The sequence below is a fragment of the Lagopus leucura genome, unplaced genomic scaffold, assembly GCF_019238085.1.
Source record: "Lagopus leucura isolate 7727_CA_CO unplaced genomic scaffold, USGS_WTPT01 Super-Scaffold_702, whole genome shotgun sequence".
Taxonomy (NCBI): domain Eukaryota; kingdom Metazoa; phylum Chordata; class Aves; order Galliformes; family Phasianidae; genus Lagopus; species Lagopus leucura.
This window is the reverse complement of record NW_024962254.1, coordinates 4,954,201-4,975,772: the sequence shown is the minus strand read 5'-3', so window position 1 is coordinate 4,975,772 and position 21,572 is coordinate 4,954,201. Positions and strand designations below refer to the sequence as shown.

At 42.5% G+C, this 21,572-nt stretch overlaps 1 protein-coding gene across 2 annotated transcripts; it reads left to right on the top strand.

The window, feature by feature from the left end:
- Positions 1-1,924: 1,924 nt before the first annotated feature.
- PCF11 (PCF11 cleavage and polyadenylation factor subunit) lies at positions 1,925-21,367 on the top strand. Of its 2 annotated transcripts, none has more exons than XM_042862462.1 (16): positions 1,925-2,179; positions 6,677-6,802; positions 8,971-9,159; positions 9,603-9,794; positions 10,573-11,681; positions 11,952-12,141; positions 12,230-12,872; positions 13,364-14,814; positions 15,920-16,007; positions 16,708-16,830; positions 17,337-17,439; positions 17,761-17,944; positions 18,337-18,492; positions 19,426-19,518; positions 20,219-20,254; positions 20,861-21,367. In XM_042862462.1, exons 1-16 carry the CDS (start codon positions 1,991-1,993, stop codon positions 21,068-21,070), a joined length of 5,082 nt encoding a protein of 1,693 aa, XP_042718396.1. In that variant the 5' UTR covers positions 1,925-1,990; the 3' UTR covers positions 21,071-21,367. The 2 variants fall into 2 exon arrangements, with proteins under 2 accessions (XP_042718396.1, XP_042718395.1); XM_042862461.1 differs by having other exon boundaries at positions 17,334-17,439.
- Positions 21,368-21,572: the final 205 nt, after the last annotated feature.

Below are 21,572 nucleotides of genomic sequence, written 5' to 3'. Positions count from 1 at the left end.
AAAAAAAGACTGACTGACAGCTATGCCAGATGAAATGAGAAGAGGTGGCACGTGTTTGTCCCAGAAGCCTTTCTAAGTAGTGATTTCAGCAAAGCTGGTGGGACGGCTTTGCTTTTGGGAGGCAGTTTCAAATACACAATGTACAGTGAATGCTTTTGCAGGAAAAGATAAATCCACACATTAGACATACTGTTGGTATGACAGCTCAGTCCAGAGACGGGTAACAAAGCTGGTGAGAGGTCTGGAGCACAAGTCTTATGGGGAGCAGCTGAAGGAATTGAGACTTCAGTTTGGAGGAGGCTCAAGGAAGACCTTACTGCTCCCTACAACTCCTTGAAAGGAGGTTGTGTTGAGGTGGGGGTTGGCCTCTTCTCCCTGCTAACAGCAATAGGCTGGGAGGGAATGGCCTTGAGTTGTGCCAGGGGAGGTTCAAGTTGCGTATTAGGAATTTTTTTTTTCTGAAAGTGTGTTCAGGTGCTGGAATGGGCTGCCTGGGGAGGTGGTGGAGTCACCGTCCTTGGGGGTGTTCAAGAAACATTGAGATGTTGTACTGAGGGTCGTGGTTTAGTGGGAAAATACCGGGGGTAGGTGGACAGTTGGACTGGATGATCTTGGAGGTCTTTCCCAACCTTGTGACTCCGTAATTCTGTGATTCTATGAATTCTTGTAGCATCAACAACTTCTCATTAGACAGTTCAATGATTTGCTACGTATTTCTGTGCCACCATGAATGTTCCAAGAAGTGCTTAAAGAAAGGAGTGCTCCCACAGCTCTTTAACACAGGGACCTCACGGGCAACTTCTTGCTGTAGTTACTGAGGTTCTAGTGGCTTCATACGAAGCCCACGCAGACAAACAGATAAAGCACCAAGCACTGGATGCTCTCAGACATGAACTCCGGTCAGGGACTCTGGGGCTGCTAACTGCTGCGCCTCACACCAGCCTGTCCTTTGCTGACCTACAAACTGCAGATCTGATGCTGAGGGTGCCTTTGGACCCTGTGACGCCCTCAGCAAGGCAGTTCTGCTCATTTTATTGGTTTTACTCCAGTAATTAGCACGAGCAAGGATTCTAACAACTACAGCAGTTTAGGAAGGAGCCACGTTTCCCACATTTCCCCCCCTTGGCTCTCAAGAAGTTCAGTTTTGTTTCCTCACAAAGGCAAAGGAGAAGTGTTGGGTATAGCATGCAGCGTTTTGGAAGGGCTGTGAAGAAAACACTTCGCCAACAAGTTTATTTCCACCAGGAGCAGAGCTTTATTATTATCTTTGGGCGAATATCAAGAGCAGGCTTTGTTACTACGACTACATCAGCCGGAAAGCCGCGTTGCCACGACAACGGCTGGGCTGGGCGGGGCGGGGCGGGGCGGGGCGGCGAGAGCCTAACAACCGCAATTCAGGATGAGGAGGAAAGGCGGGATTCAGCAGGGCACCAATCAGAGCTGAAGACGGAACAGGAAGGCGGGAGGGTTAGGCTCAGCGAGTTAGCGGCAGGGGAGTAGGGAAGAGCCACCAATCGCGAATCGGGACTCGGGGGGCGAGGGCGGGGTTTCGTCGCAGTAACCAATCAGCGGGAGAGAGGGAGGTTCCAGCGAATCACGTTTGCCTTCTTCAGGTCGAGCCAATCACGTGCGGAGCGGAGGAGCGTCAGCCAATGGGGAAGCGATGAGGGAACAAAAGGGGCATTCCAAGCCGCCGGCCCTTTTCCTCAGCCCAATTTCACATGACGCAACGGTTGGAGGAAGCGGTTCGCGAGCTGTAGCCGCCGCCGCCATTTTGTGAGCGTTGAGACTGAGCCGGCGGTGGTCGGAAGCGCAGCGGCGGTACGGACGACAGCGCCACTCGCAGCGGAGCCGCAGCTCGGAGGATGCGGTAGAGGAGCCCACCGGCAGCGGCGGGGGGGCGGCGTCGCTCGGCGGCGGCAGGGGAATCGCGGGGAGGGGGCCGTCGGTCGGTGGGTCGGGTCCTAGTGCGGGCCCCGGTCGGAGGAACATGTCGGCCCCGGAGAGCAGCGCTGGTAGCGGCGAGGCCCGGGAGGACGCATGCCGCGATTACCAGTCGTCGCTGGAGGACCTGACGTTCAACAGCAAGCCGCACATCAACATGCTGACCATCCTGGCCGAGGAGAACGTGCCCTTCGCCAAGGACATCGTCTCCCTGATCGAGGCGCAAATCGCCAAGGTTTTTATATTCCACCGCCTACTACTCCTACCTATACTGCTGGGGGGACCGGCCGGGGCCAGGAGAAAGGGCTGAGGGACGGAGGAGGCAGGGAGAGAAGGAGGGCCCGAGAGAGAGGGGAAGCGGGGCCACAGAGGGAGGCAGCGGGCCCGAGGCTGGCGGCCGGGCGGGGGAGGGAAGCAGGGCTCTGGGCCTCGAGGCGAGGCGCTCCCGTGTCACAGGTGGCCGCGGGGGGAGCAGGAAGAGCCGGGGGCAGGGGGAAGCAGGCCGGGGGTCGCCCTTGGGAGCGAGCGGAGGACAGCGTGGCTCAGCAGGGAGCACGGCCCTACCCTTCTCACCGTCCCACACCCCCCTCCCCTTCCCCGGCCAGGCTGAGGGCCGCCCCTTCTCCCGCCCGCACCCCGTAGGGAGCAGGGGACCCGAGGGCAGTCGGGTTGCCGTCCGGCCGGGGCAGAGCGGCTCGCGGCCCCGTGTGGGTAACAGATGCAACATGGCGGCCCGGCCGTGACTGGGCAGCGCCTCGCCCTTGGAGCTGGGTTTTCCCCTCGACGCTGGTGTCGAAACCGTTGCATTTAGCGATTTCTTCCGTAGATAACGATTGTATAAGTGTCGTTAGCAAGAGCCTGAGCTTGTGGAGGCTTATTTTTTTCAATTTATACCCGGATAGTGCGAAGGAATGAGAAGGTTGAGTTTATAGCACTGAAATCGTATGCTTTAGAAAGGCTAAATATAATGAATTTTTAAGTATCACTTCTAGTTTAAAAGATAAGGTTATTTTCCCCGTGAGATATTAACTGGAGGAGTAAAGGTGTGGGGCTTGTCTTCCAGGAAAGTTTTGAGGTGAAAGGCGATCATCTGCTCTGAGTAGGGAAGTGTGCGTGTGCTGCTGGTGGGGTGATTCTGTGCTGTCTGCTTAGAGAAAGCGACGTGGGCTTGGGGTAACCCGTTTGGCTTTCAGGTGGCTGTGCCCTAAGTGAAGCTAGTGCTGTGTATCTTCATGTGTCTTGGCTAGAGAGGTTTATTTGTTGAGGATGGGAAGAAGAAATTCTCCCCGACTGTAGAAACCGCAGCAGCCTGTAGGATCCTGACATGGCGTCTGAAAGGCACGTGATATAAAAGGAAGGGAAAGAGGAGGCTCCCTCTGAACCCAACCCAGGCAGTTGCTGACATCAGTCAGCTACAGCGCATGGATGGGTGCAGGGGGGATTACTGTACCTTTCTAACAGCAGCTTATTGTAAGAAAAGGGTTATTCCTTCAATCCATCGTGTTCCTGCCAGTCACCCCTCCCCCATTGTCTCCCTTGCTCCCTCTAATACCAGGCTCCTTCTAATATAGGCCTTTTTTTTTCCTTTGGCTATAAATCGCAGTTTATAATGGTGAGAATTGTACTGTCTAATGCTGGGGAGGGAAAGATCTTTTACATTATTTAATCTGTCTTTCTACCAATGCAGGATGGCTCTTTAGTGTTCCACAGACCTCTTCCAGTCTAGTTTTAAATGCTACCAGTGGCCAACTTTTGCCATTCCTTGGGGAGGTGACCTCATAACCGAATAGATCTCACCATTATATCTCCTAAAGGGCAGTAGATGTGTATAATTTGTGATAAATATCAATGCTGTCAAATTTCTTCATTTCTGGGTGTTTTAGAGCCTGCCCTGAAGTGTGTGTTTTTTTCTTCTTTTTAAAGATGTCTTAAATCTTGTATCAATGGTTAGTTTTGCCTTAGTTACTGTTTGTGACTGTGGTTTATTCAAGGCAAGTTCTTAGTTGTTTTTGGGAAAGTGCTCTCCTTTGCTAAGCCACTTTTAAAAAGTGTTGCCTGGAGACAGTTTGTTTAGTGTAAAAACTCGAGTGGTCTGCTTTACAATTTAATAAATGGCTCTGAAATGTGTGACTGGTATTATAAAATATGTAAATAAAAAGTGTGAAATATGTATTTGTCTTTTTATTTACCATTGTATAGTGCAGAATTTGTTTCTGAGACCCATTTTGTGTACAAAGTTGTTTTTTAAACAAAGTTTTTTTTGCAAGTTTGTGACTTGGGGTTTGATTATGATTCAATTTTTTTGAAGTTAAACTTTTTTTTTTAGGAAACTAATAAAAAAAAGCCACACATTTCCAACAGTAGCTTTCATACGTTATTTGAAAGAAGAGTGGGAATTCTGTGGTGATGAGCTCAGCGTTAGCATTCTGTGTGTTCTGGTGGTATGCGGAGCCTCCTGCTGTTGGTTAGCGCTGTGTGGGGCTCTTTCTTGCTAGGGGTGCTGTATAGATCGCCTGAAAACAAGACGTTCAAATCTGGGATTCCCTTGTGTGGTTATTGGAATGTGGGCTAGATAATATAATAAACATTTCCAGAAATGACAACTTAACCGTTTTTAAGTCATGGTTCTTAGGTTGTGCCAGCTGAGTATTTGAAGGAGGGCACTCTGCTAAACTAACGCTGTCACATTTTGAAGTAGGCTTCCTTACTAAATTGCGTTGCTTTTCTGTGTGATTACTTCTAACTACTCCCAAGCACATGAAGCTGTTAAACTTGTTACAGTGCCTTTGCTGTTAAATGGATACTCTGGCATCTCCAACTCGAATCTTAGCTGTGTATAGTGAGCTACTTCCATACCTTGGTGAAATGGAAGAGTGTAGTGTGCTCTGCTAGTAGCTCTTGAGCATTTGTGCTGCTGAGGCAGCTCTTTGTTTCCCTGAAAGCTGACTTAGAAAGTTGGGAACTGTACTCTGTCATTTTTTATATAAAAGAAAGCATTCACAACTTAGCGCAGTGTTTTTATATAAATGCCATTGTGTGGGCTGCATTGAAGAACTAACCAATATTTTGTGGACATGTTAATATTAAGCAGCTGCACATCCATTTTTTTCTAAGCTGGAGAAATGCCCCTATTCTAACACTTGCATAGTAGCAGCTTTACAGCCCACTATTAGGTCATAAGTTCAGCTCTCAGATTAGATAGTACAAATGGTGTAAACCATACTCTTAACGTGCTGCTTAGCTGTGCACTTTTCTGTCTTTTCATGTACAAAATAAATCAGCTGCCTGCATTTTTTTACGTATGCTCAGAGGCAGTGACACAGTCCCCTCCCCATTAACAAGAAAATGTCCTTTTCAGTGTTGAGTTTTGGTCATGGTTAATTAATATACACTTAAAAGTGAGGAAATACGGTTTACCCATATAAAAGTTTTGTTGACGCGGTGCCCTTCTGTGAATCACTTTAATAGGGAAGGATTTAAATCTAAAATTGTAAAGCAAGAGCACTTCCACACACTTACCTGGACAGTGGGGCTGTGAACTAAGGTGTTGCTGATCATCATAGGAGCCTGTCCTGTTTAAAAAGAACAATGAAGTTACTCTGGTTTTATGCTGAGTTACTGGATGGTGAATGGGACTTAAAAGTATTCCGAGCGGATGCTCCTGTCTGAGGGGATGTTGGTCAGCGCGGAGCTTGTGGTGGTGTCTTTCACGTTGTCCTCCTCAGCTGTTTGCTCACTGATGCTTTCTGGAACTTTGCTGTGTCTTCTGCTGATGAAAGCCAGTGGTGGGCATTAAAAGCACCTTGATTTGGGCCAGTAGTGCTTTTCCTGCATTGGAAGTTGTAGCTGTCCACCATCCATGCTTCTGTTTCACAGACTTGCTACAAGTTTTGGTGTGGATTTAAAACCGACAAAAAAGATCCCTCAAGCCTTCTCTTTTAGCAAAGATGTATCCTGAGTGTGAAGACTCCAGGCTGTGAAAACTGTGGTTGTGATTCCTGAGCTTTCCCGTGTGTACCCAGTCAGCTTGGTGATTGGGTTTGGTCTGGATTTAGAACTTTGTCTGCACATCCATCTAAAACCTGACTGTTACCGCTGATAAGTGCCAACAGAGACTGGGACTCCTTGCTCCACTCCCTTGGATTACAGTGATATAGTTGTGACCTTTTCTGCGTGTAGTTTGTGAAAGGACTGTGATGTTCGACGTGTAATCTACAACTGCCGGAGTTCTCTGACCTGGGCTGTTCGCAGGAAGTCTGATTTGTGTTCTGTGGAACGGAGAAAAGCAAGCGTTCAGGAGGTCCAAGCGATAAACGATTTTTTAAAAGTTCCTTGAAGTGCTAGCGATGGCTTCCTGCTAATTTCAAGTTATTTTCTCCACTGGGTTTTGAAAGGCTGCACTCGGTACACTAGCAGTAATACTGTCTTGTGGGCTTCTTTTTTCTTTTTTTTCCCTTTTTTTTCCACCCCAAAGCTTTGAGACAAACAGAATAACCCAAGGTGTTCCTTTTCTCTGGGGTAGACCCACCGCATTATACTTTGAACTGAGTATTGATTTTCCAGATTTAAGTTTTTAAGTTTTTGTATAAACAATCCCAAGCAAACCCCTTGGTGTTTATAGTGGCAACAAAAAGAGAGGTCTGTATTTCTGGGATTGGTTATCCCTTTATTTAAATAGCTGAACGTATGTTTTTGTTGTACTAAACTTCTCAGTTTCTTCTTATTACTCCAGGCTCCTGCGTCAGAGAAGCTCCCTGTTATGTACCTTATGGATTCCATTGTCAAGAATGTTGGAAGAGAGTATCTTACTGCATTTACTAAAAACCTAGTTGCAACATTTATTTGTGTATTTGAAAAGGTATATACACTTTCAGAAAAGTTCTGTATTTAAGCAAAGTTGTTCCTGGTAAAATAAATACACGCTCTCAGCTTTGGGTTTTCTTGGGTGCTGAATGAGAAGAATGGATTGCTTTTTATAAATGGCAATGCTGTATCTATAACGTGGGAGGGCATTCCTGCTGTTGTCAAACCTGTGAAATAAGTTAGCCAAAAGGTGCAAAGTCCTGATGAACTTGTGTAGTTTTTCTATCTAGGCAAGGCTTCACTGAGTTTCTTGATTGCTGATTGCTTACCTGGACAGACTTTTTGTAATGTATGGGGCAGTTAATTATGAATCGCTGATTTATTTTTTAAGGTAGTGGTTAGTCTTTATGTCAGGAATATACTCAGAATCAGTTTCTTAGAGATTTTTCTGAGCTCTCTATAGTTAGATTTGTCTGATTCACTTAATTTTTGATGTGAGCACTTAAACTGTGACAAATACTGGCACCTGATATTCTTTAAGTGGTCTGTGATTAAAAAACACATATGATGGGTGAGGGGGGGAGGTCGTGAGAGTATATTATTGCTTCGTTGCATTAAAAATACATGTTCTAATTCCATTCAGTGTTGAAAACTGCTGCCAAATATACTCACTTTTTTTCTAAGTCTTTAAACCCAGTGAAGTAATTGTGCTTATTCCTCAGTGAGAATGGCAAATCCAAGTCCAGCTTTTGAAAGACTGGGCTTGAATGGGTTTAAGTTGAATCTGAAACGGAGAGTTAACTTCTGTGGTTTCCTGTATGCCCTAAGAAAGTGGCACCACATCTGAATGAGATGAGTGGAGCTTTGCTGTATTTGTTACTATGTACCAGTGGGGATCTGTGATCCCAGAATGTTTTATATCTGCTGTTCAGCTGTACAGTGGAAAAGGGATAGATTGTCATAATGAGCTCAGCAATATTGAACTTTTGTGTGTAGAGTAGATAGGTAGGCATTTGCTTATTTTTCCAATATTGGTTTGTGTTCTTTCACTGAGTTGCATTTAAACTAGCATCTGAAGCTCTGGGTAATTCATCTGCTGAGTTTTGTAGTCTACTAAGCTAACTAGAACTATTAAATTTATATTATAAATGTAAAGTGTCAGTCACTTTAGATAACTGATGATATTGCAAGATGAAATTTGCCCTGACGTTGTTAGACATTCTGTTTTATCAGTAAATGATCACTGAAGGTATCTTTAAACACTTAGCGAAGTCAGAAACTGGCTCAGTCATGGCAGCAGCTTTTGCAGTGAAAGTTGTGTAGAGGCACCCTCCCACCCCCCAATAGCTAAGTATGAATTATTTTTATTGAAGTTCCTCCCCTCTCTTTCAAAGAACTTCTGAACTTTCTGGACAGCATGTCTTGCTGTGACACCTAAAATAAAACTGCAGCCAAAAAAAGGTCTTTACATGGTCGATGTGTAATGACTGAGTTAGCACATTCGCAGTAGGGCAGCTGCGTGTGTTTTGTCAGCAGATGTTTCTCATTTATTTAAATGAACTACTTGAGTGAGTCTTGAACTGACATAAAATGATCCAGTCTGATTGCAAAGAGAAAATGGGTGCTAGTGCTACTAATACATTTGATTTATGGCTCATAAATGGGTCAGATTTTGCAATTGAACTGCACTGTGCTTGAATTTGTTTTGACTCACACACCTTTTGTTGGATTTGTTAGGGGGAAAGAAAAATTTCAATGATTAAACAGCTAAACAAAACACTGCTTCTGTTCAGAAAGTTTGTTGTTCTCTGATTTGTTTGTTGTTGCTGCACGCCACTCAGCACAGACATTTGAATTACTGTATTGTTTCAGAGGCTTTTCCTTTGGATATTTTTGTTGCTGTATTTTTTGACAGAAATTGTCCAAGTAAGTTGAACATTTTGGTAATGGAAAAGCTGAAAGAAAGTTCTCAGAGAATGGTAATACACAATAAAGCCTTCAAATAGCCTTGAAATGACAGTTCTACATTAGAACTTCTGTTACCCATTCTGTTGGTGTAGATGTATCAATCTGTGCCACTTAGGAGTTCTTTGTAGCCAGTTCATTGTGTTAAAATGATAAATTTGGTAAGAATATAAAGCATATGAGATCTTAAGTTCTACAGAAAAGTTTAAGTTGTTTTATATTAACTTAACAAGCCATAGAATTGTTTTATTGTTTTAGGTGGATGAAAATACTAGGAAAAGTTTATTTAAATTACGCTCCACATGGGACGATATTTTCCCTTTGAAGAAACTTTATGCACTTGATGTCAGAGTCAACTCATTAGATCCTGCTTGGCCAATTAAACCTCTGCCCCCAAATGTGAATACTTCTAGCATCCATGTGAATCCTAAGTTTTTAAACAAATCGGTAAGTCTTTATTCCTACTGTATGAACAGATGGCAGTAGTACTCATGTTGTTTTTGTTGTTTGTATGCTGCTTTTTGACAAATGTAGTATGATAAGAATAAAGCACCTGATCACTGGAGACAGGTAAGATGAATTTGGGGATTTGAAATATTTAAGGGGCTTAGTTTTTGTTTTAAAACTGAATTCTGGATTTCTGAACATTGATTGATTTATATTAAGTGGCGTGCTTAATTCTCTCATGGTGGCATAGTTAACCCTATGACAGCAGGCAAATTCTAGAGGAGCAGAATTTTTTTTAGCATTTTGTTTGTATTTTGCATAAAAATTGCAGTTCATAACTTGTGCAAACTAAGTCCCAGTTTTGTATAATGCCAGCAGTTAAGGGAGATGGAGTTAGCTGGTTCTATTAAGATGTTGAATGTAACCTTGTGTTTTATTTTTAGCCAGAGGAATCTACTGCATCTACCTCTGCTGTCACTTCTGGTGCCTCTACTCCTCCAGCTGTTCCTGAAATACAAAAGAATTTGACACAGGAGCAACTGATAAGGCAGCAATTGCTTGCGAAGCAAAAACAGTTGTTAGAACTTCAGCAAAAAAAGTTAGAGCTGGAGTTGGAACAGACTAAAGCACAGTTGGTGAGTAGAATAGTTGGTGAATGGTCCTTGGTTTGGTCTCACTTTGTTTGATACTGCCTTAGCTGCTATACTGGTAACTGCGGTTAAGTTTAGACAGGAGTAGCTGTTTTAGGACTAGAGCAGGGCAAGTTGACCTGGTGCTCTAGACCAGTAATTGTTATGTAAAAATCTTAAGAATTACATCCAGAACAGCTTAAGAAACGTTTGTGGTCTGTCATTCTGCTCTGAAAGATCCTGTCTGCCTGTGGTACATCTTTTCATGGCTCTTAATAAAAGAGGCTTTTTCGAATATATTTGCTCTTAGAAAATGGAGTATTTCCATAGAGAACGGGGAATCCTGATTGCAAGAAATGTCAAGGCAGTTTCTGTCCTCAGTGGGTCAAGTTGGTTTGGTGTCAGTGGTGGCAGTTAAGATGTTTTGTTTTTATTTTCATCTTGTGTTGAATGTTTGTGATACTAAAGTGAAACATCTTAAAAGACCAGAAATAAAAATAAATCAATATAGTTTAGCCATTTAGTTTTCTTCGAAACGTGGAAGGTATAGAAAAACTAAAGCTGTAATGAGGCGTGCTTATGTTGCATTTTTTGCAGCACTGACTTGAACTTCATCTTCTGTGATGGTACTGTGTTATCTTAATACCTGTGGTTAGGAATTAATGGGTCATTTTCAGTTAAATGGCTGAATCTCAGAACTATTTCAAAACATTTCTACGAGCATCTCTGTGCAAGTGTTGTATCATGCAGAGTAATGCTCTTTTTTCTTTTCACCTTATTTCAGGCTGTTTCTCTTAGCGTTCAGCAAGGATCGTCTTCTATACCTTCAGTTCCAACACCTTCCAAGCCACATGTGTCCCAGACACCTCACATGGCAGTTAAAATACCTACTCAGGCTTCATTGCAATCTGAAAAGATCAAACCATCCCCAAGTCCTCCACTTCATGATGTCAAAATAGTAAATAGAGATCCTCGACTTAATAGAATGTCTCAACATTCTTCTCATGCTAAAGATCAGTCTCACAGGAAAGAATTTCCACCAAACACAACTGGTCAGTCTGATGCCAAGGCGAGCAAAACATCTCAGTCCGAAAAACAAAGCTCAACAAAACCAGAGAAATCGAAAGCAGGTGAAAAAACACAAAAGAAAGAAGCTGATCAGGTGGAAACAAAGTCTAAGTCTCCATCTCCTTTGAAAAACAAGCTTCCCAATACTAAAGATACTAAAACCCAAGAATCTGAAAGCGCAAAAGTATCTGAAATGAGTAAGCGGGACCCAAGACTGAAAAAACATCTTCAAGAGAAGCCAGAGAGCAAAGGGGATGAGGTGAAAGAAAAGAGGAGAAATACAGAGAAAAAAGAAAAAGACGAACATAAAGCAGGTGAACATAGACCAGTAGGCAGCAGAAATAAAACCGTTAATGGTGTTGTTCAGAAACAAGATGTGCCTACCGAAGAATCAGAAAAACAGGGTGGAAAACAAGGGAGATCCAGTAATAGAAAACGGTCACGATCCCGCTCTCCTAAATCACGGTCACCATCTACACATTCTCCAAAACGAAGAGAGAGGAGATCGCCCAAAAGAAGACTCAGGAGTTTGTCTCCCACTTCTTCAACTCCTAAAATTGGAAAGATCCGTCAGATAGGTCCTAAGCAGTCTCATGCAGAAGAAGCCTCACAAGGGGCAAGAGACGAAAGGAATTCTAATAAGCGAAATGTTAAACAAGAGGTGCGAGATCCAAGGAGAGTGAAAAAAAGCCAAGAAGACAGGCCCCAAGAAATAGCAAGCCAGCATTCTACAAAAGCTTCTCCTGATCCAAAGGAGAATGCAGAGAATTGGCAGGGATCCAAAGCAGGCAAGAGGTGGAAATCCGGTTGGGAGGAGAATAAAAAGTAAGTTACCATATTTTAAACAGGTTCTCTCTGAAGTAAGTGGAAATTCTGCTCTTGGCTAAAGTACAGTCAGGTTTGGGAGGAAATATTCAGGCTGTCTGTATTGACAGAAGTTCTTGATCACAATTCATAACTTGCTTGTGGTAAAAAATGGCAAATATGCACACTTTCTAAATTGATAGTGATGTTTTACCGTTATCAATTCTGATAGAGATGTATTATATCCTGAATAAAGAACTAACTTAGTTTTAAACGTGTTCCTATTCTCAGCTCGCAGCAGACTGAAGAACACCAAGCTGTTGGTAAATCTCCTCACCAAAGACACCGAGAAAACTGGCCTGCTGCTAAGGGAATTCTGTCACCCCGAGCACCAAAACAGCAGCACCGGTTAAGTGTGGATGCCAATTTACAAATTCCCAAAGAACTGACGTCTGCAAGCAAGAGAGAATTACTTAAAAAGGTAATACTGGTTGATCCTCTGTGTAGAGGTGTTTTGAATAGAGTTGTGCTTTGCTTTTCTGCTTAGAAATCCAAACTTTATGTTGCAGGCCAATGACCGCTTAGCATCTGGTGAAATAACACAAGATGAGTTCCTCGTGGTAGCTCATCAGATTCGACAGCTGTTCCAGTACCAGGAAGGAAAGCACAGATGTAATGTGTGGGACAGCCCCACAGAGGAGAAAGGCTCTCTGAAAAGGAAGCCTCTTCTATCTGATGCGGAGTTAACGTACTACGAGCATAAAGCTAAACTGAAAAGGACACAAGTTCAGCATTCGCTGTCAAGACTTGATCTCTTGGATCCTGATGATATTTTGGACTATCATGTGCCCGATGCTTTGCTTTCTGGAGTGGACTGTGAGCAAGGGAAAGCAAAGCGCGGAGTACAGTTTGAGAGAAAAGAACCTTTTGGAGAAAGGTCAAGACGGCACTCTCCTGTAAGTGGCACGAGCAGACCCTTTGCTGAAAGCCTTTCGCCTCTGGAGGGTCGACGAAGGCTTGAGGAACAAAGTGCTGCTAAAGGAGGCAGGGGTTCGAAAAACTTTGATCCTTACGACAACTGGGGAGAATCAGATGAATTCAGAGATGCTCTCAGACAGCAGGGAAAAGGTACAGCAGAATTCCAGAAGATAGATGGTGATGCTGTCTGTAGGTTTGATAACCGTGAAGAAAGACCGCTGCTTGGGAAATCTGGTATGTTTTTTTGCCTTATTTTACAGATGTTAAATGATTTGCAATCTTCTGGCGAGTGGTTATCATGGGGTTGTAGGAGATGCATAGTCCAACCCTCTGTGCTAAAGCGAGTACCTTAGAGTAGGAAAGTATCTGGGCAGATTATGATTATCCCCAGGGAAGGAGAACCTTTCTGGGCAGCTTTCAGTTCCAGTGCTCTTTAACCCTCAAAGTAAAGTATTTTTTTTCCTCATTTTTCTATGGAACTGTCTGTGTTCCAGTTTGTTCCTGTTGTGCCTTATTCTGTCACTGGGCACTGCTGAAAAAGAGCCTGACCCCATCTGTTATCCCCTTGACCTGCTGGCCGTGCTCTTCTTCATGCACCCTAGGTTTGTCATTGGTCTTGTTGGCCACAAGGGCCTGCTGTTGATACATGGTCAGCCTTTTGTCCACCAGGACACCTAGGTCCTTCTCTGCACAGCGCCTTATCTTCCTTTATTTTCTTTTTTCAGGTGTTCGAGATGAACCAAGATCACCATTCAATGAACGTTTCAAAAGAGCTAGATACGAAGACCCAGATAAAGAACCATTTCCAGACAGTCCAGGGTCAAGATTTGGAGGCATAGAAGCAAAGCCGAGAATAAGCGCACTGATGGAAGACAGACCTTTATTTGATGGCTCATCTAGACCATCTGCTGCAAGAGTTGGGGCAGACGGACAAGGAAGCCCTTTTATTGATAGTCCTACTGCTGGTTCAAGTTCTAGAATTGATGGGCCACCTGGACAGGCTGCTCTGAGATTTGAGGGGCCTTTAGTGGGCGCAGGTGCTTCTCAGTTTGATGGACCCCTGGCAGGAGCAGGGGGAGCTGGAGCCCTAAGATTTGATGGGCCACCAGGGCAGCTGGCGGGGGCTCTCAGGTTTGAAGGACCACAGGGACAGGTTGGTGGGGGAGGTCCTCTGAGGTTCGAGGGACCTCTTGGGCAAATAGGTGGGCCGTTGCGGTTTGAAGGGCCTGGAGGCCAGCCTGTGGGTGGTCCTAGATTTGAAGGACCTGGAGTTGGTCTCAGGTTTGAGGGACCCCGTGGTCAACCTTCAGGTGGTCTCAGGTTTGAGGGACCTCATGGTCAACCTCTGGGGCCTCGCGGTCAGCCAGGGGGTGGCCTCAGATTTGAGGGCCCGCACGGCCAGCCCTTAGGGCCTCACGGTCAACCAGGAAGTGGTCTCAGGTTTGAAGGTCCACATTTACAGCCATTGGGGCCCCATGGTCAACCTGGCAGCGGTCTCAGATTTGAGGGGCCACATGGACAGCCTATGGGGCCACACGGACCATCAGGAGGTGGGCTCAGATTCGAGGGGCCACACGGGCCTCCAGGTGTAGGGCCCAGATTGATAGATGGACCAGTGCACCAGGGAGTTGGTGGACTTAGATTTGATGGTCCTCTGGGACGGACCGGTCCAAGATTTGATGGCTGCCATGCTGGGTTTGATGGACAACCTGGACAGCTGTCTCTTTTGCAAAGATTTGATGGAATTCATGGACAGCCTGGCCCAAGATTTGAAAGGGCTCCTGGCCAGCCCGCACAACCACGATTTGATGCAGCCATACCTCAGAGATTTGATGGTCCTCACCAGCCAGCCTCAAGATTTGACCTGCCCCTTGGCCTTCATGGTGCACGTTTTGAAAATATGGCCAGCCATCCTGCCTCACGATTAGAGATGTCGCCATATGGACAAAGTGGGCCTTTTGTTGACCATCCCGGACAGGGCTACAGTGGACCAGCTCATGGGATGCAGTTCCAAAGGCCTGAAATATTTGACAGTTCACTAGGACCAAATTTCAGTGGGCCAGCTGGCCCAGGAGCACAGAATTTTTCATTAAGAGCATCTGGACATTATTTTGATGACAAACTTCAGGGTCCTCAATACGGGAACTTCAATAGTATGTCAATGGGAGGTCATCAGGTAAGAACTGATTCTAGTAAATATTTACTTGCAGAAGTGTTTTTGTGTAGACAATTAGCAGTTCTTTCTCTAAAAACATTGATGATTTTTTTTTTTTTTGCAGACTAAAATATCCTTAAGTAGTACTACTTAAGTAGTATCTAGATGATTCAAGGAAAGGGGCAAGCATTGCTATTTTTTAAGAGTCTTTGTCTTTAGAAATTAAAAAACAGTTCTTTGCAACCATTTTGTAGCTGAAAATATAGCACTGAGATTAGGGTCTTGAATTTGAAAATGAATTAGGGAATTGGAAGACACTGATGTTTTCACTTATGCAAAGCAAGTTCTCTGCAAATCATGGCAGATTATTGAAGTGAACATACATAATCACTTTTTTTCTGAAAGGTTTAGAATTAAAATGGACCAAAATAATTGTTATCTTTTTGAAGACATCCATAACTTGGGGGCAGCTGAGAAAGATGCCTGCAGGCTTCTAAGCTATAGCTTCTGAAGAATAATCATGGCACCAGCAGGCTTTATGGTTTCAATTGTCCTTGCTGTTGCTTGTTGGAAGTGCTCTCTTCTGAAGGGAAAATTAACTGTAAATCAGTGAAAATGATGTTCATTCTCCCAGTTCTCCCTGTGGGGGTTGTATTACAAGCATGCTGTAAAAACTATTTCTCTTATCTGAAGATTCCTGCTGCAGCTGGTTTGCTGAAAATCAGTCTTTCAGGATGAGTTCCATATCATGGGTACTGTCTCAGTTATTAGATAAAACCTCATTGTGACACCTTGGTTTGGTGAATGCTTTTTTATTAGCTCTTTTTTGGTGAAAAAGATCGGTTTGAAATACTGTGTGTGGAAAATGTGCTTGAAGGATGGGCGAGTAGAAGAAAAGTTGGTTTGGCTGTTAGGCAAAATGAAGTCTGCTTTCTGGTATTTTTGTGATGGGGAATGAAAATGATGCCAAGGTGTGGTAACTGATGGATCCTTCGCTATGGAACTGAGAAAGTAAAGTAATAGAAGCATTTAAATGTATATGGAGCTGAGAAATTTATAGAGGTTAATGACAGAATAATTAAAAACAAATTGCCTGCCAAGAATATTTAAAGGCTTAATTTTACAGGTTTCGCACATGTCTGCTCAGCCAGGACCTTATGGCCAAGGTCAACAGTATTTACCAAATCCTGGAAGCTTTGTTCAGAACCCTGCAGGTACTGTAATAGTAATGGTATAGAAATAGTGATTTCCTTCCGTGTCCTTTGGACTGTTCTCTGTTCATGACCACAAAAACGAGTGCTGTACTGAGGTGATGTGGTGGGTCCATGTGCACTGAGGGCAGCCTTCAGTGAGATGGCAGTAGGTGTGGTTTTGGGAGTACTGTCATCTCTGCAGGGGTTTCCCTCAAGCAGTGAGAGCTTTCATTAACCACATGGTTTTGGTATGTAGTTACATTTCAAAACAAAACAAAAAAAAAAACCACACCAAAACCAATTTTTGGTTCGCTTTTTGGATGGCAGAAGGGCGCCTCAATTGGCCAGGCCGAATTAACATTCTCAATATATTAATTATTAGTCATAAAAGTCTTGTATCGAGTCGTAAACGATGTAAGTAGATGGATTCTCATGAGATCTTTAAGCACAAAACATGAAAATACAGTGTTTTTCATGGAAATCTCAGCACAGGACAGATGGCATTCCAAAATACTTACATTATGAAGGAAGTTGTAGGGGAGGAAATGAGGCAAAAGCTAGGTATGAGGCAAACTGAAGTGGATAAATAGACTGAAATTAAGAATGGAAGTAAGGGGTGGAAGGAGAAGAGTGTTGTGAAATATGCTGATAGAAGTGTTTTTTTTTATGCTAGCCTTTGGTGTCTTTGAGTGTTGTGACGTTTTTTTGTCCCCTCTCCTAGGAGGAGCCCTTCCACATGCATATCCTGATAACCACCTTGGTCAGCTTGATGTCAATGAATTGTTTGCTAAACTGTTGTCAACAGGAATCCTCAAACTGTCAAAAACGGATTCCACTTCAGCACGTATGTAGATTTCATTACATTCTAACTCTCCAGTTTATGCATAGCTGAAGTGTAAAGTGAAGTGTGAGAACTTTGTAACTCTTGTATTCTTTTTGCTTGAATGGATCTTTATGGGAAGCCATTCTGTGCATGTGAGAAAGTGAATTATTAACTTTCTAAATATATGTTTAAGCTACTTAGAGCCTGCAGTTTTGTTTTTGGCACCCTGCCTTGCTAACTTGTTCTGGATTTTAACCAGATTGTTGTCAGTTTCTGAAATACTTGTCTCTTTGAATACTGAATTTTGGTGCCAGAGCCTTAGATAAAACAGTGCTATCTCAAATTGCCATTCTGAGTAGCACAGTGTCTTTGTATGCTTTTCAAACTATGAGACTGACTCAATTCTTACGCACGTTCAGCTTAGTGTATTCAGATGATTAACATTTGAATAAATATAATGTTCGGAGCACCTTGTTTTGTTCTGAAAATGAACTGAAGTTTTGATGAACTTCTTTGTTTTAAAGAAGCGAATGAAACATCGGCGCAGCCAGCTGCTGAAGAGGAGGATGATGACCAGGGTGATCACGATGTCCCAGACCTCACAAACTTTAAAGTTGAAGAACTCAGACAGTGCGTATTGTAGCATGAGCTTACACTGCACTAGGAATAATGGCATGGTGGTATCTAGATAGTTAATCCAAGATGGTTGAGAAGGTGTGATGTAACAATGCTAGCGTGTTCCTTGTGAGTAGTTAATGGTTATTTGAATGCTTTTAATTTATTATTTGAATGCTTTTAATTTACTTACTTGAATGCTTTCAGTTGACTGTGTCATATGCTTTAACCTTACAGGAGGAAATGCTTTTCTTCTACTGCTGAGGTCGCTTGAAAGAACTTACAGAGAAACTTCCCATTTCTTCCCAAAGCGTTGACTTCTTTTTGTTTTTCTAGGCGTTATGACAGTGTTATAAATCGACTTTACACTGGAATTCAGTGCTACTCGTGTGGAATGAGATTTACTACTTCACAGACAGACGTTTATGCAGACCATTTAGATTGGCATTATCGTCAGAACCGTTCAGAAAAAGACGTGAGCAGAAAAATTACACACAGGAGGTGGTACTACAGTGTAACGGTGAGTAATGCAGGATGTGTGCCTTGCTAATGGAGGGCTGGGTTTGGTGTTTTACATACATGCCGTGGGATTGCAGTTGAAGTTGCGTTGTCATTGGAGTTTGGAGATCAGTGATGTCTGATATTTCAAGTAGCTTTTATACATACCTGCCAAATCAAAAGGCAGTTAGGTGGTGAATAATAAGCAGCTTGGAGTTATCCGTACTGCTTTGGTTGGACTGAGAATGGAATGAAAGTTGAAGGATAAAGGCCTTTCACAGGACTGTTTCAGTTTTAGTGAACTAAGATCAATTACATTTGTTACTTCTGGGATTTCATTTTTCTTTTTCTTTCAAATGTATTTTATTAACCATTTCTGGCTATTTGTGATTGTGAATGAATCCTTGTCCTTAGGATTGGATTGAGTTTGAAGAAATAGCTGACTTAGAGGAGCGTGCAAAAAGCCAATTCTTTGAAAAAGCTCATGAAGAAGTTGTATTAAAGACACAGGAAGCTGCAAAAGAAAAGGAGTTTCAGAGTGTCCCTGCTGGACCAGCTGGAGCAGTTGAGGTGAGTTTCAGCTTGCCTGCCATAACCCATGTGGTCTATAAGTAGACTGAAGTCTTGTTTTTGTGCAGTACTTCCTAGGTTTTGCATTTACGTGTATGTAACGTTTGTTTCCTTGTGGCAGTAGCAGTATAACTAACCAGTAGTTGAACAACTTCTATGCTTGTTGGCATTCCGTGGTTGAAAGGGAGAAGTGTGTTGGTTTGAGTGTTTCCATAGGAAGCATAAGTAAAAGAAGCTTGTTGGATTTCTAAGTAGGAAATGGTTGCTTGGGATTCAGTAGATGATAAATGATGTGTTACCTTGATACACACACACAAAGATTGTTCTTTACAAGATGGGCATTCGGAAGAGCTGTCATAATCTTCTGACTTGAAAATAACCAGCAGGTCTGTGTTTTGGTAGACCAGTGGATATAGCAGTTGTTCTTATATGCTAAGCCTACAAGAAACGAGGTAACAAAGGCATCAGGGATTTTGTTTCAGTCTTAAAAAATTACCTTTTGTGCCTTGTTCTCAGAGGTGACTTCATTTTGCAGAGAAGTGTTAAGGGTTTTAATACTTCTTGTGCAGTTCTCACTCTGTCTCAAAGTTGAGTTTTGGAAGATGCCGTAAACTAAATCCCCACACCAGATTGGCTTAACTTGACAGTAAAACAGCATTAGATTGTTACAGAGTGTCTTGCAGAGACTTCCTCGTTGAGGGAGCAAAGTTTAACTTTTTCAAGTGATAAATATTGTTGCTCATTCTACCAACTGTACTCAAATAATTTCTATTAACATTTTCTTATTTTTGAAGCCTGGAGGTAAAATGTTGTAGTCTTAATATTATCTTAATGTATGTATACATACAACTGCTGCCAGCCAAGTTGCTGAAGTTGGTGTTCAGTAATAGTTTTAATAACACCATGTATCATGTTACTTCAATAACTTCTCAGAGGTGTGAAATCTGCCGGGAGCAATTTGAGCAGTACTGGGATGAGGAGGAGGAAGAGTGGCATCTAAAGAATGCTATCAGAATGCATGAGAAGGTAATGCAATTTTTTTATACATGGTACTCATTTATATTGAAAAGCGAAACAAAAGCATAACAGAAGAATTATAGAAAGAAATAGGCCACAGTGACCTGTCTTTTCTGAAGGACTCCCCTTTTAGTTTTCCTGCTTCTAAGTGCATAAATATCTCAACCTTTGGATGTGCTTGAAGTCCTGGTATCATTAGTACATGCTCACTGGGCTTCCCTCATACTGTGTTGCTAAAAGATAAACGAAGGTGATCGTCTCTGCTTAGCATTGTTGAGTCTGCCTGGATTACTGGATCCACTTCTGGGTCACTCATTACAAGAGAGAGACTGTGCTGGAAAGAGCCCAGTGCTGGAGCCTGTCCCTCTTTGGAGGTCTTCAAAAGCCAAAGCATGTGGTCCTTGGCAACTTGGCTCCAGATGTGCCTTCCACCCATTCTGTGATTCTGTGAATGTTCCTGTGAGTGTGGGTGTTGGTTGTGGTCCAATTATTTCTGTATTTAGCTAGCTATGCAGAAATAATTCCCTGTGCTTACAGGATTTTTGTGTGATGCTTTTCCTAAATAAGCATATACCAGATATTTTCCCAGTCGCATTTGACACCATACTTGATTTACACATCATTGTCCTGGAGGAATGGTGTGATCTGTTTGTGTCTGTGCTTTTACTGTATTTGTAATGTATTTAAACGGGTAACAATTATTTTCCAGATTTACCATCCATCCTGTTACGAAGATTACCAAAACGTAAGAAAACCCTTACTTTCATATTTTTTAATGATTTTGCTTTCAGTTTGTTTGCTTGATCACTGTCTTTATATGGAGCAGGTCTTCAGAATCAGTTCCTCTTGCATGTGCCTAGGGAAAGAATCAGAGGCCTTGGGAATGGCAAGTTTGTAATGCATAATTAGAGTTAGTTATGATGTATCCATGACAGCTTTTGTATCACATAAGTGAAACTAAATTGAAGCCATTATGAATGTATTGTTGAGTAACGTGCGTAATTGTAGGAATTTTAAGAAATTGAGAAAATGAATGTTAGTATCTGTTAACTTTGTTAAGACTTAGGAGCTAACAGTTCCTTTTGGGAGGATAGTTGGGAATATTTAACAGTAACATATTAAGCATTTCATCACTGTGAGGATACTGTTTGAGAGTAATTACAAAAAGTAAATGCTATTATATAGTAAGTTTTGTTATTAGATAAAGTAGAAAGTAATATATAAAGTAAAGTTTGGAATTTGAGTGATCTACTGCCCGTGTGTTTGCATTTTGGAAGAGACAGAGAGGGAGAGAAGGTAAAAATGGTTGTTTGAACAATGTGTTAATGCTGTATGAATGTTTGTTTTATAGACATCATCATTTGATTGCACACCCTCTCCCAGCAAGACCCCTGTAGAAAATCCCCTAAATATTATGTTGAACATTGTTAAACAGGAAACGGATGAGTCCTGTGACTCACCTCAAGTGAAAGAAGAACCTGATGACACCCCTCCTGCCTGTGCAGAAGAGAGCACACCTGCCTCTATAGATGTTAAAACAGAACCAGATGAGTCTGTTTAGATTGAGGTTTGATTTTTTTTACAGAAGAGCTCCTGTGTTAATTCTGGAAAGCAGATACTTTTTATAGGAAATAAAAACGTTCAATTGAGGCAGGGCCTCAGCTACTGTTTCGTTAATAAATAAATAAATAAATACATTTTTGTATTTAAATTTCTTATTGCCTGCACTGTTTCAGGTGTCATTGTGTGAAAATTCTGTACATGCGTGAAAATTTAATGGAATGAAATTGTATATGTAAAAATGTACAATTTTCACTTGTGGAAATGTAAATTATAAATAAAACATATTTTTGCTATATATGGAGTGTAATGTTTATGCACACCATCAAATGAAGACAGTGTTTCTGTACTTTTTTCAGTTTAAACGGAATTAAAAAGACCTCAGTTTTAAACCTCTTACTGAATAAGATTCAGAAAAGCAAAAGCAAGCAACTTCAGTTATCTCATAAGTGGGTGATCAAGGGAAGCAGTGCTGGAACTTCTCAAGACGAAAGCCTAGATTT